Source organism: Equus asinus, chromosome 11 (genome assembly GCF_041296235.1).
Source record: "Equus asinus isolate D_3611 breed Donkey chromosome 11, EquAss-T2T_v2, whole genome shotgun sequence".
NCBI classification, from domain to species: domain Eukaryota; kingdom Metazoa; phylum Chordata; class Mammalia; order Perissodactyla; family Equidae; genus Equus; species Equus asinus.
The window spans coordinates 3,111,491-3,138,554 of record NC_091800.1 but is presented as its reverse complement, the minus strand read 5'-3'; the positions used below and the strand labels follow the sequence as shown (position 1 = coordinate 3,138,554).

The 27,064-nt window shown below is 39.8% G+C and overlaps 2 protein-coding genes across 11 annotated transcripts; one reads left to right on the top strand and one right to left on the bottom strand.

Annotated features, from left to right (window-relative positions):
• Nucleotides 1-255: 255 nt before the first annotated feature.
• LOC106841427 (nascent polypeptide-associated complex subunit alpha, muscle-specific form-like) lies at nucleotides 256-2,712 on the bottom strand. Its single transcript, XM_044777131.2, has 3 exons — nucleotides 2,518-2,712; nucleotides 1,864-2,371; nucleotides 256-1,814 (listed from the first exon to the last, which is right to left on the bottom strand). The coding sequence occupies exons 1-3, from the start codon at nucleotides 2,710-2,712 to the stop codon at nucleotides 256-258; spliced, it is 2,262 nt and encodes a 753-aa protein (XP_044633066.2).
• ZMYM5 (zinc finger MYM-type containing 5) lies at nucleotides 1,568-27,017 on the top strand. Of its 10 annotated transcripts, none has more exons than XM_044777466.2 (8): nucleotides 1,568-1,714; nucleotides 2,736-2,804; nucleotides 6,578-7,079; nucleotides 7,318-7,411; nucleotides 17,427-17,712; nucleotides 18,279-18,444; nucleotides 19,392-19,604; nucleotides 25,582-27,017. In XM_044777466.2, exons 3-8 carry the CDS (start codon nucleotides 6,588-6,590, stop codon nucleotides 26,335-26,337), a joined length of 2,007 nt encoding a protein of 668 aa, XP_044633401.2. In that variant the 5' UTR covers nucleotides 1,568-1,714; nucleotides 2,736-2,804; nucleotides 6,578-6,587; the 3' UTR covers nucleotides 26,338-27,017. The 10 variants fall into 10 exon arrangements, 4 of the variants coding, with proteins under 4 accessions (XP_044633401.2, XP_044633402.2, XP_044633400.2 ...); XR_011506819.1 differs by having other exon boundaries at nucleotides 1,579-1,714; nucleotides 7,318-7,418; XR_011506817.1 differs by having other exon boundaries at nucleotides 1,707-1,832; nucleotides 18,279-18,349; nucleotides 25,582-25,690.
• The last annotated feature ends 47 nt before the right edge of the window (nucleotides 27,018-27,064 follow it).

Genomic DNA, 27,064 nt, shown 5'->3' with positions numbered 1-27,064 from the left:
CATTAAATATAAAAAATTACACAGCACTCTCATAAATCTAAGAACATGCTTTTGTCTTAGATGATTTGTGTCTGTCACTAAGTAAACTTGTGTCTTTACCATACTCCAGAAGAAGTAATCAAAGGGGTCTCAATCGGTTAAAAGAAAAGAAAAAAAAACACCTTGTTACCTGTATTCCCAGACATTTCGGCCATAGGGTGTTTCACCAACTTTTATTAAACCCCCCACCATTCGTTGTAATCCCACTAACAACCGCTAGGGTAAGACGGAAGAGGCCTCCCTTTCATCTTTACGTGGAATCTTGGAAATTGCACAGCACCATGACGTGCGCCCAAGACGCAGGTGTAGACGAGGAACAAAAGAGAAGCCCCGCGGTGGCTGTGGCCTCTCCGCGCACGGCCGCCCCGGGGTGCGCGGCAGCTGGCAGCCTCTCCGCCCCGCTCCCCCGGCGGGGCCGGCCCCGGGCGGGCGAAGCGACTGGGCGCGCCGTGCAGTGGAGCCTCCATCAATCGTTGAGGACCAGCAGAGGGTGGAAGGCGGTGGAGAGGCTGGGTGGAGGCTGAGGGAGGGCGAGCGAGAGAGGCTGCGGAGCAGGAGGACGGCAGCGCCGAGGGACACACCGAGGGGAGGCTCCGGCCTTCCAACAGGCGGGAGCCCAGCTCCAGGGGCGCCCGCAGCTTCCTCCATCTTGGTTGATGGAGGCGGGCAGCGGCGTCCGGGTCTCCCCGCCGTCGCGCCTGTGCCGTGCCCCAGGGCCCCTCGGATGCAGACGCTGGAGGCAGGGGCTGTCCCCTTGGGCCGAATGGCGGAGTCCAGTTGGGGCTTCCCGGGGACAAGTTTCCCAGCCCCACGGGGTTTGCGTTTGAACTGGTCCCAAGTTCCCACAGCAGTCCCGACAAAATGGAGGACGTCGTCTCCTCCAGCAGCCATGACGGGAGGTGGGGGGACAATTCCCCACGGGGGTGACGCGAGGGTGGAAGCGCTTCCACTCTCCTCCGGGCGTTCGGGAATCCACTTCACCTGCTGACCCAACCTCCCACTTTGCCTGGCTCCAGCCCCTTCCCGGGCTCGGCCCTCACGGGGGGCTTCAAGGAACTGGCCAGGGAGGGCGTTGGGGACATCGAGGCCGCGTCTCTCCTCGGGCAGGGTCGTTGGGAGCCGCCGCAGCGGCCCGGGCGCCCAGGCCCGAGCGAGGGCAGGCGGCCCCGGCCTCAGCCTCTCGGGCTGTTCCGGGCCCCGGAGGGCCCCCGGTCCCCCAGGGGCCGAGCCCGCGGCCGGTGCAACGGGCAGCGCAGCTCGGGCTGCCTGACCCTGACGGACCCGGGGTGGGGGCGGGGTAGGAGGCGGGGGTAAGGAGGGAGCGGACGCGGCTGAGAGCGGAGGGCGGGCGGCGGGGGGAGTGGAATGGAAACGCCGGGGGCGTGGCCTGCGCCTGACGGACAGCCTCTCGGACCACCCCCTCCAGGGGGGTCCTGAAGGAGGGCAGAGATAGCCAATGGACGCGCCCGAGGCGCCCCGGCCCGCCCTCCCCTCCAGCCAATGGGGGCGCGGAGGGCGGGGCCTCGCCGGGCTCGGCCGCGCCGCCGCCGCCTCCGCCTCCTCCTCCTCACCAGCGCTAAACCCGGGACTGGACCGAGCGGAGTTGTGCGTGTTGCCGAAGGGGGGTGGGCCGGGGGAGGGGAGGTTCGTTCCGCGGAGCCGCAGCCAGAACCGGGTGAGGCTTAGCCCCGCTGTCTTTCCAGTCCGGGTCCGCCGATAGTGGGGGTGGCTGGGCGCAGCGCAGCCTCCGGAGGAGGAGGCGGAGGCGGGGGCGACTGGGGAGGCGGAGATGGGTGAGGGCAGCCTCCGGAGCCTCCCACCGACCCGGGATTAATCCCCCGCGGCGCGCTGCCGTCGCCGCTGCCGCGTCGGGGCCTCGGGGGCTGCGCCGGGCTCCGCTCATGTCAGAGGCGCCTTCGCGTGCGGCCCGAAGGGCTGCGGGAGCGAGGGCGAGGCCGGGCGGGCTGGGTGAGGCGGCGCCGGGGGCGGGGGTCGCCGGGGCGGGGGCCGCGGGGCCGGGGCGGCGGGAGGTCGCGGGGCATTTTTCCTTTCTTCGCGGCGGGGGCAGGGTGGGGGAGGGGTGCCTCAGTTCGCCCTCCCGCTGCCGGGCTGCGCTCCCGCCCGTCCGCCGCGGCCCGAGGGCCCCAAGTTTTTCGGGGCGAGGGTGCTGCCTGGCGCCCGCGGGGCCCCCGTCGCTGCTCCCCTGCCCGGCGCTGCGCTGCGCGGCTCTCCTCCTCACGTATTGTTTGGCTGGGTCTCTAATGGCGGACGGGGAGGCAGCGCTGCCGGTCGCCGACCGCGGGGGGGGCAAGTCTCGGGCTCGGGGCAACTGCTTGGGGCAAACGGGGGTGGTTTCAGCGCAGCGGGGACGGGAGCCGCCCCTTACCTCCAGTTTGGCGCCCGGAGTGTCGGGGCTGACGCTGGGTGGGCCAATTTAGGAGGGAAGACCGTCCTCGCTGGCGTCGAGGCAGCGTTTGCCTTCCCCGGCTCCCCTCCCGGCGGCAGGCTGGCCTCCCTCGCCCCCGTCCGCGGCGTGGAGGAGCGGGTGCCCTGCGACCAGCCGCCGCGCTCGCTGGGCCCGCTGCTGGCGCCCCTGCCCCGAGGCGGGCGGCGGAGCGGGGACCCTGCGACCACCGGACCCGGGCCCTCCGTGTGCTGGCCGTGCGAAATCATTCCCGTCTCTACTCTCATTCTAGGACCGAGAATCACCTTCAGGCCAGTCTGGTGAGGCTTTGGCAGAAATTAAGGAGGAAAACATTTCTTTTGTGAGTCATTCTAATTCTACCCTGCTTTGGTGTTTAATAAGCTTTAGTGCAGTAGTAGGGCGTCTGGTGGCGTTTACCGTGCTGTTATGTTGAAGGCAGAGAGCTGATGGCCTGGGTGCACCGTGTCCCGGGAGCCAAGCCCGAGTAACCCCTGAGAACGCGCTGGGAGTGGGCGCTGTCATTTACCCCACGGGGGCGTCTGTAGAATTCCGTGATAGGACTTAGTTTTATTTTAAATGCTTTGCATTTAAGTTTTTTTCTTGTTCTCCAGTGGACAGAAATAACTTTATTTTATATAAATATTTATAAAATACATTTATAATACATATAAATATACTGAATCTTCTGTTGTTTTAAGGTTGACGAAGAGAGTATGTTTTGGTCTTATATTTGAGGAAATTTTATATTTATGCACCCTGACTGTCATCCAGCTGACATCACAGCAGGACATACATAATCTAGTTGTCACACTATTCGTGATTCTATGGAAGACCACTGAATTGGTAGTGACAGCCTGATCCCTCCATTATGAAGTTAATGTGTCCTTTCCTTGTTAACAGAAAGTAATCTTTGTGGTTCATTTTGGAACAATAAAATGCCCAGGTGTCGACATGGCACCGCTTGGCAAAAGCCATGCTGTGGTAGGCATCCCACATAAAATACAGGAAGATGGGCGTGGATGTTAGCTCAGGGCCAGTCTTCCTCAGCAAAAAGAGGAAGATTGGTAGTAGTTAGCTCAGGGCTAATCTTCCTGAAAAAAAAAAGCATTCCTCAGCAGAGTGTTCCTAGGATGTTTGCAGCATAATATAGTACAAAGGGCTAGGTTTCAGGAAGCTCAGAATGAGGGTCATATCTGTGTTCTCTTAATTACTTTGGCAAGTGCAAACTAAATAGAGGTCAATAAATGAACCTTTATTATGCCCATTTACAAATGAGCATCTTGTTTAATTAAATGCACTTTTATTGCGCACGTTGTATAAATGAGTAAATTATGTCTGTCTTCCAAAGATTGCTATGAAGATTGAAACGAATATAACAATATAGGTAAATATTTAAGATTAATTAGACACTTGTTGAAATCCTAGGATGTAGGCAAAGTATTTGCCTGAATCCCTTCTCAAGGGAGAGAGATTTAACATTTTTTGCACTCTTTAATATGGTCTGGGCAGAGGGTAGGGACTTGCATGTCCAATTGTCTCAGTGAAAACCTTGGAGTCATATACTATCCCCATTTACAGTTTATACCTTAGAAAACTAAACTCAGTGAGGTGAAGTAATTATAATTAGCTCAGTGCCATGCAGCTAATTAGCTAAACCATAACTTTTTCTGTTTTTGAATAATATTGTAGAAATAGTCAAAACTTTTCTGTAGTCTTCTGTTTATGGAGTTAAGAAAGTGTTTGATAATTAAATTATATACTTTTAGGAGTGGTTTAACTTTTTTATAATCTCGAATTTGAAAATAGGTAAATATTTAGTCTTTTTTTTCGAAGATAGGTGACTGCAATGAGCTTAGCATAAAGAATGCCCTTTCAGTTGTTTTCTTTGAGGATACTAAGATAAGGACCCAGCACCCACCAGAGGATGCTATGGAGTCAACTATAGTTCTTTTCCAGAAACTGTTCTTTTCTGTTTTAGGTTTATTTGAATACAGAAAGGACTAAGAATTTGTGTATAATGAGTTCTTGTATTTCGTAGCTCAATTTACACTAAATTATTGCTGATTTCCTTTGAAAATCAACCACATAATAAGCTTACTGGATGAATGTTAACGATGATCTCAATTTTTGTGTTTCTTTTATAACCCTTTTAAACTGATCCATTAGATTTGTAATTTATCTTTGAAATAGACTTATTTGAATGTTGATTTTGTTTAGTGAGTTCACTCATCTTAATAAAAGATAACTAGTTTTTAAAAATTGTTTTATACATTAATTGCATATAATGTAACGGCTATGAAATAAATTCTAGAGTCAAGATTTCTTGGATTTGAATCCTGACTACCCTTCCCAGCAATGGGGGGGACTTGGGCAGGTTAAGCAGATTACTTTATCTTCTGAGTCTTAGTTTCCTAATGGGTGAAGTGGGAAAAATAGTTCCTACTTCACTTACATAAGCATTAATTGAATTAATATATTTAATGGCATTATTCTGTTAAGAATAAATGTTATCTATTACATGACTGTAACTATTATCAATTAAAATTAGTTGGGAAAATTTTTGATTAGAAATGTTATTATTTAGCATATTTCAATATAAGATGTTTAAAATGGAATGATGTCTGCCATATAAAGTGAGTTTTCTTAATCATTCTACTTCTTCATTCTCTTGAGTTTCTAACTAAGAAAACTGCCTCAGCTGTGCATCTCTCGTTTCTACGTTCTTACATACATTCCAGCTAGACTTACCCTTTCTCCTCTTGCCTTTGAGATACAGGTGATTTCTTATTCCTGATCACTTCCACTACTACCTGTGCACATATCTTTATTTTCTCTCATCTGTTTAAATGCTTTGCTGCACTGATCATTCACGTCTCCATATTCTTCAACTGTGTCTCTCTGCTAGATCCTTTCCTTTGTCATACCCTAGTGCAGACTAGCTACACAGAAGTCTTTGTTGAATATAACAGAGTGGTTAAGAATTTGGGGCCTAGAGTTAAGGCCCTGAGTTTAAGTCCTATTTGGGCTTACCCAGAACAATTTAGTTACTTAGCTTCTCTTTACTGATGTGTAAAATGGATTAAATTCTACCTGTATCATGGGGTTCCTTTCAGAATTTTTTTTTTTAAACTTTATTTTTCCTTTTTCTCCCAAAGCCTCCCGGCACATAGTTGTGTATTTTTAGTTGTGGGTCCTTCTAGTTGTGGTATGGGGCATGCCACCTCAGCGTGGCGTGATGAGCAGCACCATACCCACGCCCAGGATTAGAACCCTGGGCTGCAGAAGTGGAGCACACGAACTTAACCACTTGGCCACGGGGCTGGCCCCTTTTCAGAATTTTATGTAAAAAACCCCTAGCATTATGTCTGGCAATTCCTAGACAAGGAAAAGAAAGATTTAATCACCTAGTTGTGTTGAAAGCAGAGAATTTAAAAAAACAATGACCAAGATACTGGAGAAATAGGGATTGGACAGTATTATAGCCAGTTCAGTAGATAAAAGTATAAGTAGTATAGTGATTATATTTGGACTTTGGGTTATTGGTACTTGATAAAATTATTTTGTTACTAGGGCCAGCCCAGTGGCATAGAGGTTAAGTTCGCGCACTCCACTTTGGCAGCCCAGGGTTCACTGGTTCAGATCCCAGGTGTGGACCTATGTACCACTTATCAAACCATGCTGTGGCAGGCATCCCACATGTAAAGTAGAGGAAGAGGGGCACGGATGTTAGCTCAGGGCTAATCTTTCTCAAAAAAAAAAATTAACAAAACAAAATATAGAAATAAAATTTTTAAAAAACCAATTATTTTGTTACTATTTTCTATATCAAAGGAAGACTTAGGTATTTTTTCAGTGTAAAGGGTGAATAGGTTAAATTGAGTAAATTTTTTTTTAAGGGCTACCAAAATTTGGATAATTCACTTTCATCAAACTCCAAAGAAGTAAGCATTAAATTGTTAATGGGAGAGGAAAAACAGAATGCGTGGCATGTTTTTCTCTAAAACTTAGAGAAAAAATCACATAAAGAATTTAAAATTTCATTTGTGTTATTTCACTGCAGTGAAATGCCATAATCTCGAACTGTTTTTTTGTTTGTTTCTCTCTCTCTTACAGGTTCTTTGGCATGGATAAACATTCAGTGGGAAGATTAGACTTGACTGAACAGACTCCTCTTTTATTAGGGAGTAAAGCCATGGCAGCTAGTCTCACGGATGTAGGAAATTCATTTGGTGACTCAACTAGTCCTTTAATTAATAGATCTAGAAACTCATCAATGGAAGATGATGATGATGATGATGATGTTGTATTTATTGAATCTATACAACCTCTTTCAAATTCTGCTCCAGCAATAGCTGATCAAAGAAACTTTAAATTTGCTTCGTCAAGAAATGAAAAGCTGCAAGGAAATTTTTCCGTAATTCTTCCTTCCTCAAGAGATCTGGCTTCTCAGAAGGGAAATATAAGTGAGACAATTGTTATTGATGATGAAGAGGACATAGAAACAAATGGAGGGAAAAAGACAAATTCTTCCAGTTTTATTGAATGGGGACTTCCTGGAACTAAAAACAGAGCCAAAGATTTGGATTTCTCCACTTCCAGTCTTTCAAGAAGTAAGGTAAATGCAGGAATGGGTAATAGTGTTATCACTACAGAACCAGACTCTGACATCCATATTTCTAATGCTACAACCTTAGCAACAGGTATAAGCTCTGTATGCTGGGCGAGATATGAACTTAATGATTACACATATAACATCACTGTAGAATACCAACTTGGGAGATGTCGCTAAAGGACTGCAGTCAAGTAGTTTTGGTGTTAATATACAAACATACACCCCATCTTTAACTTCACAGACCAAGACTGCAGTAGGACCTTTTAATCCTGGTAGAGTGAATGTGGCAGGAGATGAATTTCAGAGTGGAGAATTTGCAACTCATCATAGTCCTGGTAAGCAGTAAGTAATATTAAATATTTTCCTTCTACCCCAAATAAGTTTTTGGCTGTTATTTTTGATACCTATTTAGTTTATTTACATTCTATATGTGAAATATTTTATTTCTCTTGACTTTCATATTAAGATAGAATATTTTACTTAGTAAAACTGTGTGGTCTACTTGGTTGCTGTATTTTGCAGAATTAGTAGTCTGTTTTAACAATGTGATTTACATCTAAAGTGTTTTAATTGAAAACCTTCAATTACTACCACCCTCCTTGTCTACCTTATTTTAATACTTGTCATCTTTATTTTAATGTAAAAATGATAGAATAAAAAGATGGATAGTGAACTGAAGGAATAAAGTAATATTACATAATAATTGAGTTTAATTTGTTATTATGTAACTTGAAATTTCAATTTTTGCTTTTCAAGTGTTTACTTTTTGCTTGTTTGTGATTTTCATTTTTAAATCAGCATTTCGTTAGTTGCTTCACTTTAAAAGTTGGAAAACTTTCTTGTCTTTAAATCAGAGACCTATATTTTAAAAACTTTTATGTAGACAGTCTTCCTCTAATAAAATACAATGAAAGTTATTAAAATACAGCAAAGCTTTTTTGTGGCTTTTTCATGACTTAGGGTGTGGCTTTTTGTTTGTTTGTTTGTTTGTTTTGAGGAAGATTAGCCCTGAGCTAACTGCTGCCAATCCTCCTCTTTTTGCTGAGGAAGACTGGCCCTGAGCTAACATCCATCCCCATCTTCCTCTACTTTGTATATGGGACGCCTACCACAGCATGGCTTTTGCCAAGCGGTGCCATGTCCACACCCGGGATCCAAACTGGAGAACCCTGGGCCGCCAAGAAGTGGAACGTGCAAACTTAACCGCTGCACCACCGGGCTGGCCCCGGGTGTGGCTTTTTTGGGTTGATATTTTTGTTTGTTTTGACCATTTTAGTGTTTTGCTATTGACCAACTTACAGTTTTGAGGAAGGCCTGAAAAGTAACTAGCACTAAGAACCTAATCACTTATTGCTTTAATAGAATGCTAGTATTTTTCTTTTCTTTATTTTGTTAAATTAATCCTTTTCTCTGGTTATAAGAATACTAGGTGATTATTAAAGATTATTTGGAAAAAATCATAGTTAGAGATAAGAAAATAATATCGGTTACCTTACCCCACTATCTACAAGTGACCACTATTAAAATTTTGACCTGTTTGTTTTCAATTTTTTTTTTAAGATTTTATTTTTCCTTTTTCTCCCAAAGCCCCTCAGTACATAGTTGTGTATTTTTAGTTGCGGGTCCTTCTAGTTGTGGCATGTGGGATGCCGCCTCAGCATGGCTTGGTGAGCGGTGCCATGTCCACGCCCAGGATTTGAACTGGCAAAACCCTGGACCGCTGAAGCAGAGCTCGAGAACTTAACCACTCAGCCACGGGGCCAGCCCCTGTTTTCAATCTTTTTTACCTCTGGTTTTTGAAAATATAATTTAGAGCATATTATATATAGTTTTGTGTTCTGTTGATTTACTTAATCTAAATTTTTGTGTGTCATTTTAAAAACAGAAGTTTCAGTGGCTATAGAATATTCCTTTGTCTGAGATACTCATTCCTCTACCTTTAGCATTTATATGGTTTCCTGTTTTTCACTGTTGAAACTCTACACTAAATGTCTTTGTTTACATTGTTGTTATTTCTATAGGACAGTTATTCTCAAACTTTATGGTCTCAGTTTCACTCTTGAAAATGATTGAGGATCCCAAAGATTTTTTTATTTATAACTATTAGCATATTAGAAATTAAAACTTCTTTAAAGTATTTTCACTTAACAATAATTATGTATTATATGACAAATACCATTTTTAATGAAAATAACTTTTCAAAACAATTTAGTGGAAAGAGTGACGTTGCTTTACAGTTTTGCAATTCTCTTTAAAGAGATATATCTAGCTCCTCACTTCTATTTTTACATTGAATGTGTTTAAATACTCTGTTCTGTTTGAAATATAAAAAGAAAATCAGGGGGCTGGCCCAGTGGCATGGCGGTTAAGTTCACACATTCCACTTTGGCAGCCTGGGGGTTGCTGGTTTCGATCCTGCTTGTGGACCTGCATTCCACTTGGCAAGCCATGCTGTGGCAGGTGTCCCACATATAAAATAGAGGAAGATGGGCATGGATGTTAGCTCAAGGCCAATCTTCCTCAGCAAAAAGAGGATTGGTGGCAGATCTTAGCTCAGGGCTAATCTTCCTCAAAAAACGAAAATGTATCCTTACACAGATAGTGGTTGTAGAAGGTAGCACTATGTTAATAGCCTTTTTAGATAATTATGGATAGTTTTTTTTCTTTGACCATATTTTTTTCCCTCCGACACAGCACCAAAACTTGAGAAGTGGTAGTTCCTTAAATGTTCTTACAGAGGCTAGCCCAGTGGTATAGTGATCAGGTTTGCATGCTCCGCTCCAGTGGCCTGGGGTTCACCAGCCTGGATCTCAGGCACAGACCTACACACTGCTCATCAAGCGATGATGTGGCGGTGTTCCACATACAAAAAAGTAGAGGAAGATTGGCAGAAATGTTAGCTCAAGGCCAATCTTCCTCACCAAAAAAAAGAAGAAGAAATGTTCTTACAGTATGGAATATGAAACCATGTAAGGAAGTTTTCAATACTCTATTACATTAAAGTTCATTGACCTTTGACCTTTGTATGATTTGGGATATTGTGCTTTCGTTATTTGGAAAATATTGATTTACCAGTTACAGAGAGCTTCTCAGTGTTGACACTTTAGAAAGCTGTTTGGGGCCAGCCCTGTGGCCGAGTGGTTAAGTTCACATGCTCTGCTTTGCCAGCCCAGGGTTTCGCTGGTTTGGATCCCTTGCATGGACCTACACACTGCTTATCAAGCTATGCTGAGGTGGCATCCCACATAGCAGAACTAGAAGGACCTACAATGAGAATATACAGCTATGTATTAGGGGCACTTTGGGGAAAAGAAGAGGAAAAAAAAAATTGGCAACAGGTGTTAGCTCAGGGCCAATCGTTAAAAAAAAAAAAAAAGCCATCAGGCTCACAGTGGTGGATACGAGTTTTCAAAGATTCTAATTTTCACTTAAAAGCTCAAATTTTCTCATTGGCGACAAATGCGTTCATTTTTTTCTTGAAGTGACAGGCTTATTTGATATATTTTCAAGAAAATGTCTGTCAATAGCCAGTCATTCTTTCAAGTAAAAATGGTATTTTGTGATGAAAGGCTAGTTTAGCTTGCAGTGCAACAGTTTTGCAAGTGCTTATCCATTTTTCCTTTGTACTTTGTACTGTCAGCCATTGTACTTTCGTATGAAACAAGCGGTTTATGCATGCTTCCCTGTTCTTCATACAGAATATTAAGATGTAGTCAAAGGCTGAAATTTGGTAAAATTAATACTAATTTTTACTGTTTCATCAAAGGACATCTGTAGTATAATAATTTCACTGGCCTTTGTCCCTGGTTCTTGGGGGAGAGCCTAAATTCTTGGAATTTCCCAAGTAATAGGAGGATCTTTTCTATTCATAAGCCCTTTGGATCACACCTGAATTTGTGCTAAGAGATCAGGCGACTAAGGCTGTGGGAGGATCACCAGAAAAGCCAACCATGTGAAGTATAGTGTTGGGGCTTTAAGCTAGCCCTAATTCAAGGGAGGAGAGGCAGGCTGGAGATTGAGTTGTCATGTGCAATGAACAGTTCTATCAGTCATACCCATGCAGTGAAACACCAATAAAAACTTTAGACACTGAAGCTCAGTGCAGCCTCCTGGTTGGGAACTCATCAGTGTGCCAGGTGGATGATGCTACCTGATTCCATGAAAAGTGGGCACAGAAGCTCTGCATTTGGGACTCTTCCAGACTTCACCCTATATATGTCTTCATTTGGCTGGTCCTGATTTGTATCCCTTATAAGAAAACGGTGATTGTAAGTATAGAGCTTTCCTGAGTTCTTTGAGTCATTTTAGCAAATTATCAAACACGAAGGAGGTCTTAGGAACATCCCAGATTTATAGCCAGCTGGCCAGAAGTACTGGTGGCATCTGAAGTGAGGGCAGTCTTGTTGGGGACAATGCCTTTAAACCTATAGGGGGCTCTGATGCTAACTCCAGGTGATTGGTGTCAAAATTGTATTGACCCATTTGTGTTGGAATAAAAAACATAAATGAAGATGACACTTTTTCTTTCTTTTCTGCAAGTGCGTGATAGTGAAGGGAACTTTAGTAGCACGGTTTGCTTCCACTGCCAGCAGTTTTACCCATCATTGTTTTTGTGCCATTAGTGCAAATGCCAACACAGTGAAAAAGGCAAGTAATCTTAGTATTATTATGGAAGTGGTTTGATCTCAAAGATCCCTTTTTAAATTTCTTCTTCTAATACAGTGTTGAATAGAAGTGGTAAGAATATAAAGCCTTGTCTTGTTCTTGACCTGTGGTGAAGGGGAAAGCATTTGACATTTCATCATAAACTATATTATTAGCTCATGTCAAATATAATTAGCTTTTTATGTTTATAATTCATTTACTAGATTGTTATTTGAGGTTGTTTCTAGTCTTCACAATTGTAAATAGGTTTCTCATGAATATCTCTGTACATTTGGCACATTTGTGTTATTTTCTTGAGAAAAGTTTCTATAGGTGGAACGGTTAATGCAAAATTGCTCCCACCTAAAAGTTGTATTACTTTTCTTACAATATAAGAGGGGTTTTTTCCATATTGTATGCTCGCCTCAGGGATAGGAGTATTATTTAGTGTTTGCTAAACTGATCAATGAAAGGTGATATCATCTTAATTTAATTTATACATTATTGAACTTTTAAAAATATGTTTGTAAACTTTTTATGAATTCATTCATGTTTGTCATCCATTTGTTGCTATGGACATCTTTTGTTTATTGATTAAGAGTAAAACCTGAGAAATGATATCATTAAAAACTTGGGATCTCTATATTGAAGGAATTGAAGATGTTGAGGACTTGAAATAGTGTCTGTTGGAAATCATTCTTTTGGATTTATTTCTTTCACTTACTTTTAGTTTTGTACTTATATCCTAAATTTTAGATGTATATTTGTGCGAGCATGAATTCCATTTTATGTACATAGAAGCTCTTAGGTGGAGTTGAAACCAGAAGCCTTTCCATGTATTACTTATGTTTCAGTCTTGACTATTTTTCACTTTCTGGAGTAAATTGAAGTTGTGTATTTAATGGCGAATATGGATAAATAAGATCCTCTTCAATTTAAAAGCATAGCATACACTGATACTTAACTGTAGTTAGATACTATACTATCATTCCGCTCAAATTGTGGGTATAATTGAGCCTTAAAAACATTGTTTGATTGAAGTTTTGATTACTCTTGGATTTATTTTTATTCTTGCCATCTTTTTATCATTAATTCAAAACTATATTTTACATTTCTATATTTTCTCATCACATAAAATATCACGATTTTAAAACAAAGCCAGAAAGCACGAAGTGACTCACTTGACACTCTTAGTCTAGAATTCTAAAAAGAATGTTCATCAAGTGATCAGGTAAAGAGTGATGGTGAAGATGTTTGAAGCTTTCTTAAAGGTTAAGGCACTTCTCAAAAGGGCAGTCGTTTTGTCGTCGTTGTTGCTATTTTTTATTCTTTGTTTAACTTGAATGTAGGAAAGTGAAAGCGGCCTAATTTTAGTATTAACCTTAGGTTTTGTTTTTCCTTAAGAGTCAAAGCTCCCCCAGAGTGTCTGACTTTAGTTGCCGTGTGCTTCCCACTTCTATAAACTAAAGATTTTCCAGCACAGGAAAAAGAAAATAAGAGCAAGATGAGAATTTCTGAGTTGAATAATATTTAAATCTAGGGCTTAGAGTTCAGATTTCATCATATAAAATTAGGCTCTGCATAAAGTACACAGAAAACTTCTGCATTGCCTCTTATGAAAATTATGTCCCTTGGAATGGACCTTTGAGTCATTTAATCCTTGCATTAACCTTTGGGGTAGACTATTTTTCAGTGAAGGCTCATCACATGTCTTTATATAATTAGGAAAAAACTCGTCACAGAACATACCTAAGTTAGAAATTGCTCTTGCATCTGTTATATTTTTATTGCATTATTGACATTTCTGGCCATGATGCTGATTCTAGAGAGTTCTGCTTCTGATAACAATAAACTAGGTAATTCTTATCCCTCCTGCAGAGAATAATTAGAGGGGGGAAAAGACAAATTATATAAAATATCTATTGAAAGCATCATAGAGCTACAAATATAGTGAAAAAAAATTAGAGTTCTAAGATCTGAGAAGAAGGAACCTCAGAGAAGTAATCTGTTACTTGGGGCTGCTTTTCTCTTATGGGTATGTATGTGTTCATTTCCAGAAAAAGCTTCTGAGAAAGGCAGAGAATGTAAGTGGGGCTTTCAACAGACTCACAGAGGCACACAAGGAAGGATGCAGGTTATAAAAAACCCCTTCCAACCCTTCCAACATCACCCAGACCCTCATCTTTTTTTTCAGTTTTTCATACAGAAACAATAAAAAACAATTGGGTAGGAGGAGGCAAGGCCATATGAAAGAAAACCAAGAAAAAAAAGCAGATAATAGTAGTAAGTCCACAAGGAATCCAGATAATAGGATTATCAGATACAGATTTTAAGAAAGTATACAGTTTAACTTTAGATTGAGCACAGCTAAAGAGAATATGAATGAAATGTGGAAGATAATACTAGAGAAAATTATCCAGACTGAATCATACCCAAAAGAGTGGAAAACAGAAAAGAATGTAAGAGACCTATGACACTTGATGGAAAGGACATGTAATTAATGTCCCAGAAGGAGGAGGAAAGAAGTGAGGCAGAAGAGGTACGACTGATAATTTTCTAAAATGAAGAAAAAACGTTAACCTACAAATTCAAGAACCTTTACAAATCCCAAGCAGGGATAAGAAACCATTGAAAGACACGTACAGAAATCATGGTCAAAAATTGGAAACAATCCAATGTCCATGAACAGAGTAAATAGTATTGGCCACACAATGAAATACTCGACAACAGCGAAAAACAATGAACTACTACATGCAGTGTGGATGAACCTTACAAAATGTTAAGGAAACTAGACACAAAGAGTACATACTATATGATTTCATGTATATGATGTTCAAAATAAGACAGAACTAATCTGTGAAGTCAGAATAGGGATGGCGTGTATGAAAGGAGGGATATTACTGAGTGGGAAAAGACACAAGGAAGGCTTCTGGGATACTGGAAATTATGTTTATTTGGGTGGTAGTCCTGCAAGTATATTCATTGTAAAGAATTTCATTGAGCTCAGTACTTAAGATTTATAAACTTTGTGTATATGTTTTCTTTAACAACCAAGAAAATCTCACCAAGACACTGAAAGAACTTTCACCAGCACACCAGCGTTAAAGAAATAGCAGGGGCCGGCCTGGTGGCACAGCAGTTAAGTGCACATGTTCTGCTCTGGCAGCCCAGGGTTTGCCAGTTCTGATCCCGGGTGTGGACATGGCCCTGCTTGGCAAGCCATGCTGTGGTGGGCATCCCACATAGAAAGTAGAGGAAGAAGGGCACGGATGTTAGCTCAGAGCCAGTCTGCCTCAACAGAAAGAGGAGGATTGGCAGCAGATGTTAGCTCAGGGCTAATCTTCCTCAAAAAAAAAAAAAAAGAAATAGCAAAAGATTATTCTTTAGGCCGAAGAGTTCAGATGCAGGAAAAAATGAAGAACACCTAAAAGTTAAATACTAGATCTAGTACTTACTGGACTTTTGGGCAAATCACCTAACTTCTAGGTCTTAATTTTCCTTGCATAAAATGAGGGATTTGAACTAAAGCATCTACTAGGCCCCTTTTCCTAAAATTTATTCTGGGGAAAGGGCATGGAAGAACTTGGTTGAGAGTTCTTTGAGTTTAACCTGGGGACACTAGTACCAAAAATAAAGTAAAGTAAAAATTTGATGAAATAAGAAACTTTGAACTTAGGAGAAATTAGATAGTTGCAGTATAAACAGGGGAAACATCTGCCTTATGTATGCACCAAAGCTAAGGGGAAAAAATTCAGAACTTCAGCAGTACGGTTGATGTCTCACTTTGCAATGAGTATATATAAATGTGTCCCCATTAAGTATGGATAAGTCTATAAAACTTAAAAGCCCAGTGTTCTTGTATTCAAGGCTCTTATTTCTCCCATGTTAGACAAATCTTGTAATGGTTTGCTATCTTTCATTTCTGTTATTTATTAAATCTACTTTATTATCTAGATGATATGCAGAGAAGTTTGATCTCAGAATGCAACCTATGTTTATTCTATAGATGAATATGTAATTTTTGTTTTCTAAAGGAATGGTTCAGAAGAAGGAAAATTTAGCAGTAAAGAAGCTTCCTTTCTGAGTAGTTGGTGATAAAAACTTGTTTACTTTTTTAAGATTGGAACCTGAGCTAACAGCTGTTGCCAATCTTTTTTTTTTTGGCTTTTTCTCCCCCAGATCCCCCCAGTACATAGTTCTGTATTTTAGTTGTGGGTCCTTTTGGTTGTGGCATGTGGGACACCACTTCAGCATGGCCTGATGAGCGGTGCCATGTCCGCGCCCAGGATCCAAACTGGTGAAACCCTGGACCGCCAAAGCAGAGCATGTGAACTTAACCACTTGGCCACGGGGCTGGCCCTGAGAATTCCTTTTGTTACTTGTTCTGTTTTAGTTTTGCCTGTAAGATAAAAGTATCTGGAAATAGGACAAAGAAAGAAGCGGTGGATGAGAATTTAGAAATGAAAATAGAGTTGTTAGTGTTTGTAGTATCCTGAGAAGCCTTTGGAGCTGTGATAGGTGGAGGAGGCCGTAGGCTTCTTGCTAATGACAAAAACTATTTTTGAAGAAAGATGAAAAAATTCAGTACTCTAGGGCCTTATTTCTCAAGCGTCACCATCACCCAAAAGTTAATTAGAAATGCAGAATTTGAGGCCGCTCCCCAGACCTACCGGATTTAGAATCTCTGTTTAAACAAGATTCCCATATGATCTCATGGATGTTAAAGTTTGAGAACCACTGTTAACTGTATATAATATCATACCATTTTTAAGCTAACGATAATAAATAATGAAAGAGTCCCTTGTGAAGTTAGGAAAGCTGAGTCTTTGAGTAATCCAACATGTGTATTAACATCTATGAAATAATATTTTAGAAGACTGGGAAGTAATTGTAGAAAGAGTTGCTTTAGAATGTTACATCTCACTTATATGCATCTCAAAGTATTTTGGAGGGAAGTGTACTGATGTCTACATATTACTTGAAATACATAAAAGTGACAGATTGGTTAGAGGGATGAGTAGAAAGAAAGATGTGTTAAAGCAAAAATAGTAAAATAGTGTAGAATCTACTTGGTGTGCATATGGTGTTCACTGTAAAATTCTTTCACCTCTGTGTGCTTTCAATTTTTCATAATGTTGAGGGGGAAGCTGTAATGAAAATGAATATCATATACCAGACTCTATACTTATTTTTGTATTTGCATATTTGCTTTATTTTATAACGTATTAATACTTTCCTCTCAAATAAGAAAAAGTGGCTAATACTTTTTTCAAGTGCCCTGTATACCAAACATAATGCTTTACTGTATGCATTATCTCATTTAGTCTTCATAGCATTCTCATAAGTTAGGTATCATTACCAATTTGTAGCTGAGAAAACCAAGACACAATTTAATATACTTGCACAATCTAGTAAGTTCAGAAGATGCATTTTGAACTTGGGGAGTCTGACTTCAGAGATGGTGGCTACCACATTGCACAATTCCAGGGGCGCATTTACATTGTTGGCACATTAGAGTATCATTCACTTAGAATACAAAGTGGATAGTTACCACGAGATTGTGCAACAAGGCTGCCTGGCCTTAACCAGTCGCTTATATTGCTGCCTTACTAGTCTCTTAAACATGTGTAAAATGAAAATTTTAAATATTTTCCTGTTGTGAATTTTGAATTGTTCCATGACTTTTTTGTGCCTTTTGTTTTTAAGATTCTTGGATCTCCCAGTCAGCATCATTTCCCCGTAATCAGAAACAGCCAGGGGTGGATTCTTTATCACCAGTGGCGTCGCTTCCTAAACAGATTTTCCAGCCTTCAGCCCAACAGCAGCCCACTAAACCAGCTAAAATCACTTGTGCACACTGCAGAAAACCTTTACAGAAGGGACAGACAGCTTATCAACGAAAAGGATCTGCTCACCTCTTTTGTTCTACCACCTGCCTTTCTTCCTTCTCTCATAAGCGTATGCCAAAGAAGCGCAATGTAATATGTAAAAAGTAAGCTGTGCCTTTCAACATGGGTCCATATGGTTGGATACTGGCAGTATAAATATGTGTTCTGAATGTAATCAGAGAGCTGCATAGATTCATGGGTGGAGTTGTTGCTGTGATGTCTTCACGTTTGTTGAGCTTGAGTTATTCTGGAGTATGTCAGAGCTGTGGGCTCATTTGTACTCTGCTTGTTCTTGGCAGTAAAATGGAGTGTAGGTATAGAAATAAATTGATCTTCTCCCTGCTACTGCGTCTGCCTCACTCTCTTCCCTGTCTGCTACCTTAGTTCTATCAAGTTGCTGCCAGCCTTTTTGAATGCTTCTAAAAATCATGAGAACCTGTGGCGAGGTTCTTGTGCTACAAAATATTTTTACCCCCAGATCTTCTCTTCCCATATTATTTAGGAAGTCTTGGCAATGAAACCAAAAAGAGGATTTTACTGGATACAAAAATTATAGTTGATTCCTGGGATTAAATTATGAGAAAGTCAAAAATGTCAATTATTGTTCATATATCTAATTTTTATTAAAATGCAGTGTTCTTAAATTGTGTGTCTATCACTTGTGTTTCAGAGATGCATCTACAAAAAAGGCTACTATTGGTCCTCAAGTGGAGTCAAGCGAATTCTTCCAAGAATTTTGTGGTACATCTTGTTTGTCTCCCTATGAAGACAACCAGAATCTTAGAAAAAGAGTTCTGAATAAATCAAGATGTACAATCTGTAGTAAATTAACAGAGGTCTGGATTTTTATATCTTAAGTTATTATCTAGGCTAACAGGGATAATTTTAAAGTGCTGTTATATGCTCTGCTATCTACATAATGCACATCGTGAATCTACACAGTGAAGTTAAAGGGAATAAGAATGTGTTAGAACTATCTTATGAACAAATATCTCATTTGCATAGTATGGAGAGTACACATCTGTTACTATGGAATTGGATATACTCATAAAGCAATTGTTTTATGGTGGATTTTGTTCTTCCTAAGCCACACTAAAAATGTAGATTCAGGACATGAAGGAAGCACCCAGTGGCACAAAAGCATGTAGAACACGTGGAGTATGTTGATAACTTCACATTTCTTAAGGGGTATTGCCCTTTCTAGTTGCTGAAAGAAGAAACATGCATCCAGGCAGTCTGATTTAACGCAGTCCTTGGTAACTGAATTTGGTGTTGGTTGCCCCAGAGCCGTGCAAATCCACGACATGATTTTATCTCAGTTTCCACAGAGCTAAGTAAAGCAAGAACCACCTTACTTAGATAAACACAGACACCATCCTGCATGTGCATAATATTGATTCCCTAGCCCTTCCTACTAACTTTCTAAGGCAATGAGGTTTATAATACCGAGAATTCACAATCAACTTTTTATGAGCAGGCCATATCAAAATCTTCTACAACAGTTAATTTTCTGTAATTCTTAAATGTTCTCTGGTGAAGTTATTACTGATTTTGTTACTTTTTGTTCTACGAATCTTATTTTTCCTCTTTTGTAAAATCGAAGAATTTTACAAAGAAATGAAAGAATAACGAAATGTGCTTTTTAGTCTTTTTCCTGAATATTTCTTCCACTGAGAAATTACTAGAGATTCCTTGTTTCTGTTGAAGAAACTAGTTAACTCATTGCTTACTGGGCTAATCCGGATCATTGAATATTAATTTTTAATACTGGTTTTTCTTTTAGATTCGTCATGAAGTCAGCGTTAATAATGTGACACACAAACTGTGCAGTAACCAGTGCTTTAATAAGTACAGGTTGGCCAATGGTCTAATAATGAATTGCTGTGAACAGTGTGGAGAGTACTTGCCCAGGAAAAGTGCTGGAAACCATGTCCTGACGATTGAAAGTCAGCAGATGAGATTTTGCTGCCAAAGTTGTATTAATGAATATAAACAGGTAATTCTTTATAATGAGTTTTAAATGATCAAGTATGTAACAGCTTCTTTCTATTAGCTTACATTAACCAGATTTATTTTAGAATCTCAATTTGGTTCCTTTTTTGCCATTCTGTCATTGAGCTTTCCCATCTCAAATGAGTATTGAAATCAATTGATTGTTGTAAGTAAGCTTGTTTTAAATTTTTACTCTGTGCAGACCTTACAGTGAGTAATTCTTTTCTCTACCATTTTGCACTCCCATTTTGCTTAATAAGTTCTAGTTACTCCATATTCTCACCAAAATTAGCTATTGTCTGTTTTAAGCTATTCTGATGGATATGAAATGATCATCTTCATTGTGGTTTTAATTTGCATTTCCCTATAACTAATCTTCCCTTTTCATCATTCATATATCTTCTTTTGTAAAGTGTCTATTCAAGTCTTCAGCTATTTTTTTTTATTGAGTTGTCTTTGTATTATTGAGTTATAGGAATTGTTCATATATTCTGGATACTTTTTTTTTTTAAGGTTTGCCACCTCCCTTTTTTTTTTTTTTTTTTTCAAGATTGACCCTGAGCTAACATCTCGTGCCAATCTTTTTTTTTTTCTTTCTTCTCCCCAAAGCCTCTCAGTACATAGTTGTATATTCTAGTTGTAGGTCTTTCTGGTTCTGCTATGTGGGCTGCCACCTCAGCATGACCGGATGAGCAGTGCTGGGTCCACACCCAGGATCCAAACCCATAAAACCCTGGGCCCTCAAAGTGGAGCACGCTAACTTAACCACTTGGCCCTGGGGCTGGCCCCTGGATACGTATCTTTTGTAAAGTAAATGTATTCAGAATATTTTCTCCTGGACAGTGTCCTACCTTTTCGTTTTCTTAATGTTGTTTTTGAAATGCCCAAGTTTTTAATTTTGATACAGTCCAATTTACTATTTGCTTTTCTGAGTAATACTTTTTCTCTCGTTTAAGGAATCTTTGCCTACCAAGGTTATGAAGATATTTACCCATGTTTATTTCTAGAAGCTTTTTAGTTTTAGATTTTATGTTTAGGTCTGTGATCCATCTCAAGTTAATTTTGTGTATGGTATGAGGTAGAGGTTAAGGAATTATCATTTACCTAATTTTAAGACATTAAAAACCTCAAAACATCACATTGTATGCCATAAATATATACAATTTTTATTATCAATTATACCTCAATAAAGCTTGGGAAAAAAGACATTAAAAAGCTACAGTAATCAAGGTAGTGTGGTGTTGGCATATAAAGATAAACAAAAAGATCAATGGAATAGACAGCCCAGGAATAGAACCACACATATATAGTCAGTTGATTTTACAAGGTACTAAATTATTTTGATGGGGAAAAGCAAGATTTTTTTAACAAACGGTACTGGAACAATTTTTTGTTTATATGGAAATACATGAGCCTTGACCCCATTTTATCCTATACACAAAAATTAATTCAAGATGAATCATAAATGTAAAACTAAGAACATTCTTAACCCCTGTTTCACTGGATATGGATTTATATGGTTGGCTTTTAGGAAAAAGTAACTCTGAAGTGCTAGGCTTAGCAAGAGATAGCAAACAATAGATACCCGTAGTTGACTTTAAGTTTTTGCAGGGAAGGCTTATTTATGTTATCGTTATTGTTTTCTTTATATATACTACACCTCATATTTAACAAAGCTTTTGGATGTGGCTTACGGAAGAGCACAATGAACAGTTAAAAAATAGGCAAAAAGACTTAGCATAAGTCATCTTTTCAAAAGAGTATATGGCAGGGCCGGCCCAGTGACGTGGCAGTTAAGTGCACACATTCAGCTTTGGTGGCCCAGAGGTCACCAGTTCAGATCCCAGGTGCGGACACGGCACTGCATGGCAAGCCATGCTGTGGTAGGTGTCCCACATAAAAAATAGACGAATATGGGCACAGATGTTAGCTCAGGGACAGTCTTCCTCAGAAAAAAGAGGAGGATTGGCAGCAGTTAGCTCAGGGCTAATCGTCCTCAAAAGATAAAAGTATATGGCAAATATAACTTAGTGAACTTCTCATTTGGTAATAAATGACTATGCTAGGTCTTAATATTTTTACGTCTTTTTTTTAATGGATGATTTACCTGTACCTGCTTAGACCATGAGTTTTTGCTAAGTTAAGGTCACCAATTTTTACTCCTAAATGAAGATCAGAGGAGGCAAAAATGGGAGAATATGTATAGTCAAAATAGGCAACAACCATATATCGAGGCTTTCTTGAATAACTATTGTCTGCCACTCTGATCACTAGAAGAAAGTCTGTTTATTCTACCATATGTATATCAGTAATGCAAAATAGCTCATAAATAGTTCATAGTTGACAAATATAGAAATAGTTGCACGTAATACAGAAGTTTTACAAATGTATGTCTTTTCTCCTACCACGTTACTGTTTTTAAATGATTAGTGGCAGGCTTCTCACAATAGAACGCCTTAGTGGTGTATGAAGACCTTTTCCTTTCTCAGAATAGCATACACAGTCATAAAAGGTAAAGACTGAATCTTGGTTTTACCCAGTGACATAACCAGAGGTTTTTTTTGTCCCCTGGGGACATCGGCAATGTCTGTAACATTTTTGATTATCACAACTGGGGGAGTGCTACTGGCCTCTAGTGGTTAAGGGCCAGGGATGCTTCTAAACATCCTGCAGTGCACAGGACAGTCCTTCACAACAAAGAATTGTCTGGCCCAAGATGTCAGTAGTGCCACAGTTGAGAAATCCTATAACCAAAGGGATAAGCAGGTGGGTGGATGCTGAGTGTGTGGGGTAAGCATAGTGAGAAGGAGAACAGCTAAGTTTTCATTTTTCTTAGTGAGAAGTCAGTGATGATGCCTACAAATGGGAGGAAAAATCAATAAATAGTGATGTTATAAACATGTTACTTGGATAGTTAGAAATAAAAACCAGAAGAATCAGCTAAAAATGCTGAAAATAGTTGACTTCTGGGAAAGGGGAAATGGATGTAGGTAGTAGGGGACTCCTGTTTGTTTTGATTAATCAGGTATAACTAGTTGTTGCTTTACACCAAATGTATATTGTTTTGATTAAATAAAACCTTTAAAATATGTTAAAGATACTGAAGTTCAGAGAAAGTGTCTTACCCACAGTCACACATAGCTAGGTTTGACCTCACATCTGAAACTTTATTAGTAGACTCTGTTGCCTCTGATACAAATACCTGAGGCTGGGATCTATATCTGATTCAATTAATAATCTCCAAAATAACTAGCCTTATATGGGTGACTCAGCCTCCTAACTGGGACACTTCTGAGAGTGAAATGAGATTCTGTTAATAAATACAGTGCTGTCTATCTTGGTACCTTTCTTTCTAGTGATTTTCCCCCCCATTTTTAGAGACTTTAGTTGATTGCTGCCTACCTCACCTGCCTTTTATTTGGCTTCAGTTTTCATTCAGGTCATCAGTAAAAATGTTCGTTGTGACAGATGAACGTAGTACAGCCCTAAAGTATTTTTGAGCTTCATTTTCAAAGAATCTCAGGTGAATGTCCCTGGATAGAGTGCCTGAGTGACATGGATGAGAAAGACAAGCAGTTTAACCGTGCAACTTAGAGTATAATGTGGAAAATCCATGAGCCTTTGCACCAAGGAGTACCTGGATCAACTGCCTTTGTCTTCAGTTCTTTGGTATTAGACCATATTCCGTAATCGTCAGATAATTACAAGTATCCTCAATTGAGTGTATGCCAATAATAATAGCTGACATGAGTTTACTGTGGTGCCAGATACAGCTTTACATGTATTTTGCATTTAATGATCTAAATAATCTCCCTTTCTTGTTAGTGTCATCAAGTCTACTCTGAATCTTAGTGAATCTTTACAGCAGAGTGTAACCCTGCCTGGTCTTTTTGCACCATCGTCTCACTTTCCAGTGCTGTATCAGATAATGCTCTGCTCCTATTCATAGGGTTTTCAATGGCCAGTTTTTTTGGAAGTGGGTGGACAGGTCATTCTTCCTAGTCTGTCTAGTCTGGAAGTTGTACAGAAAGCAGAGCTGTCTACCATAGGTGACCCTGCTGTATTTGAAATACCAGTGGCATAGCTTTTAGCATCACAGCAACATGCAGCTGCCACAGTATGACAATCGATGGATGGTCTAGTTCCCTGAATGGGAAACATACCCAGGCCAAGAAACATACCCAGGCCAAGACAGTGAGAGCACCAAATCTTAATCTCTAGACCACCAGGGCTGGCTAAACAAACTCTCTAGTTAGGTGCAATCAATATGCTCATTTTATTGCTGAGGAACTGAAACTTAGGTAGTTAAGTAACTTGCCCAAGGTCATACAATTGGGAAGTGGCCCATCCATTGTGAATTACAGCTATAACAACTTGACTACCTATTCGTTCCCAAGGAACTCAGGAAGGAAAGAGATAAGACCATAGCTTGGGCTTGGTTATGTGAAAAATGACACTGACTACAGTCCTTGGCTTTCTTGTTTGTTTTTATATCTGCTCTTCTAGTAGTCTTATCCAATCCCATAGTCTCAATATATTTTTTGATGACTTCCAAAATATATTTGCAGATCATATTTCTTCAGTTTCAGACCAATATATCCATCTATAATCTCCACTTGAATGTTCCATAAATACTTCAAACACTGTGTCTAGAACTGAAACTCTAAACCTGCTTTCCTTCTTTGTTGCCCATATCAGTAAATGATCCCACCACTCAGTCAGATGCCGAGGCAGAATCTTAGAGCCATTCTTTCCTTAGCCCCCAGAGCCACTCAGTTACCAACTAATCCAGATTCTACTTCCTAAATATCTCTGAACTCTGTCCTATGTCTCTTCCTCTCATCCTAGACACAGCCATCATCATCTCTGCCAGATCTGATTACTCCCACAGCTTCCTATTGCTGTACCTTTGGTCTTCCTTACAGTTGGAAATCCATAATATAATCAGAGAAATCTTACTAAAGTACAAATTTGATCATGTCACTCCTGCTTTTTTTACTTCAGTGCTGCCACATTGCTTTCAGGATTAAATTAGAACAAAGCTTTTCTTAGTTTTCGTAAGCTGCATTGTATACAGTGTTTAAGTTGTGCTGAGTACAAAACTATTACAGCTAACAGGATGCCGTTCACATGCTGTACATCTTTGTTGTTTTGAATCTTTTTTGCATTTTTATTTTATTGACTCCAAAATAGGTAATGTCTTTTTATTAAATAGAATCATACAGTATGTGGTACTCTATGACTGGCTTTCACATATACTGTTTTCAAGGTTTCATCCATGTTGTATCATATATCTTGTTTTTATTGCCAAATAATATCCCATTGTATGGAGAATACCACTTTTTAATTTTTTTGAGGAAGATTAGCCCTGAGCTAACATCTGTGCCCATCTTCCTCTACTTTATATGTGGGATGCCTGCCACAGCTTGGCTTGATAAGCGGTACGTAGGTCTGCACCCAGGATCCGAACCACCGAACCCTGGGCCGCTGAAGTGGAATGTGTGAACTTTTACCTGCTATGCCACTGGGCCGGCCCCCACATTTTTATTTATCCATCAGTAATGGACATTTGAATTATTCCTACTTCTTGGCTATTATGAATAACGTTGCTATGAACAATCTGTACAAGTCTTTGTCTGGACATAGATTTTCATTTTGGCATTGCTGGGTCATATGGTAACTCTGTTTAACTTTTGAGGAATTGCCAGACTGTTTTCCAAGGCAGCTGCACCATTTTCCATTCCCACCAGCACCTTGGGAAGGTTTTAGTTTTTCCACATCTTTATCAATACTTATCATTATCTATCTCTTCATATTATAGCCATCCTAGTGAGTATGAAGTGTATGTGGTGGTTTTAATTTGTCTTTCTTTGATGACTAGTGATGAGCACTTTTTCATGTACTTATTGGGCATTTATATATAAATTAATTTTCTTAGTGTTAACAATTCTAAGATAAATTTGTAATCTGTTGCTCCCCAGATAATGGAAACAAAATCAAACAAGTTTCCAGCATCAGAAAACAGAAAAAGGAATGCTATTACAGAAGAAAATGAAAGGACATTATATGGATCGTTGAATACACTTTTGGAAAAAATAGAGGGAATACCAGAAAAAAAGGAAAAGACTTTAGATCTACAGATTTCAGCAGAATGTAGCACGGACACATCACTGATCAAACAGGATGTGAATTTACCTTCTTTTATGTCAACCATAGCTGATAAATTTCAAGAGCAACTGGAAGAGAAAAAATCAGAAGAATCCATCATACCAGTTGTGCTTTCTGCAGATCCAGGTACATGGCCTCGCGTTTTGAATATCAAACAACGGGACACTCTTGTTGAAAATGATCCACCTCAAGTAAGAAACTTTAACTTTCCAAAAGACAATACAGGCAGAAAATTTTCAGAAACTTATTATACACGAATCCTTTCAAATGGTGAAAAAACTACTAGAGCCTGGCTACTTTATTCAACCTCAAAGGATTCTGTGTTTTGTCTGTATTGCAAACTCTTTGGGGAAGGGAAAAATCAACTGAAGAATGAGAATGGGTGCAAAGATTGGCAGCACTTATCACATATTCTTAGCAAGCATGAAGAGAGTGAAATGCACATCAACAATAGTGTTAAGTATTCAAAGTTAAAATCTGATTTAAAAAAAAATAAAACTGTTGAAGCTGCAGAACACAGATTAAAAGAGAATGAGAAAAATGATGGTGTGCTATTGTTGTACACGTAATATACCTGATTTGGTTTTTGACATGACCGTCTTACAGTTACTCAGAAAAGATCTGTACCCTCACGGTACCATTGTGTTGTGAGGCTGCTTTACAGAATAACTTGCAACAGCTCATTAGCAATAAGTATAATAGTAAAGAATCTTTCTGTTCCAAATTCTAAAGCTAATTGGATTCATAATTAATTCAGATTTCAGTAAAGGCACTTGTTAATTTTTTCAGTCTGTCAATTCACACCTTTTTAAATTGGTATTTGAGGACTGACATTTGACAAGTTTGGTTGATTTTCTGTTCTGATTACATGGAAAGAGGGAGAGAAAGGCTTAAATTTATCCATACCAGTTTGTACAAGATACGTGAACAAGCGTTATCATCATTATTATTAAAACATTCAGAAGCAGTTTAAGAACAGAACGGGATGTGAAACTGCACCTTTTTGCTATTAAACCAAATACTTGTGATTTCTTTCTTTTGAGGAAAACATTGTTTTATCATTTGAGCAAAGCAGCATCTTTGTTACGTTAAATAAATAAAGGTGGTTAATTTGCATTTTATTGGTTTTTTAATTTAATTTGTAAATGTTTTCGCTTTTATTGTTATGTGAGAACTATAAGCATAAAGAGTGTATGCCTATTTTTATGTTGGTATAAATATAAGAAATATTAAAAATATATTAAATTAATCTTTAGGTATTGTGGAATTTTTTTTCCTCTGAAGGAGACTGAGTGC

What these genes read in the sequence shown, in the direction of transcription:
- ZMYM5 (XM_044777466.2), top strand. Translation starts at nt 6,588, where the DNA reads ATGGATAAACATTCAGTGGGAAGATTAGACTTGACTGAACAGACTCCT. An exon ending in TGCAACTCATCATAGTCCTG is followed by an intron (nt 7,412 to 17,426) that starts GTAAGCAGTAAG and finishes TTTGTTTTTAAG; the next exon opens with ATTCTTGGATCTCCCAGTCA. An exon ending in GTATTAATGAATATAAACAG is followed by an intron (nt 19,605 to 25,581) that starts GTAATTCTTTAT and finishes GTTGCTCCCCAG; the next exon opens with ATAATGGAAACAAAATCAAA.
- LOC106841427 (XM_044777131.2), bottom strand. Translation starts at nt 2,712, where the DNA reads ATGATTTCGCACGGCCAGCACACGGAGGGCCCGGGTCCGGTGGTCGCA. An exon ending in CGGGAGGGGAGCCGGGGAAG is followed by an intron (nt 2,372 to 2,517) that starts GCAAACGCTGCC and finishes GTTTGCCCCAAG; the next exon opens with CAGTTGCCCCGAGCCCGAGA. An exon ending in CCGCGGGGGATTAATCCCGG is followed by an intron (nt 1,815 to 1,863) that starts GTCGGTGGGAGG and finishes CCGCCTCCCCAG; the next exon opens with TCGCCCCCGCCTCCGCCTCC.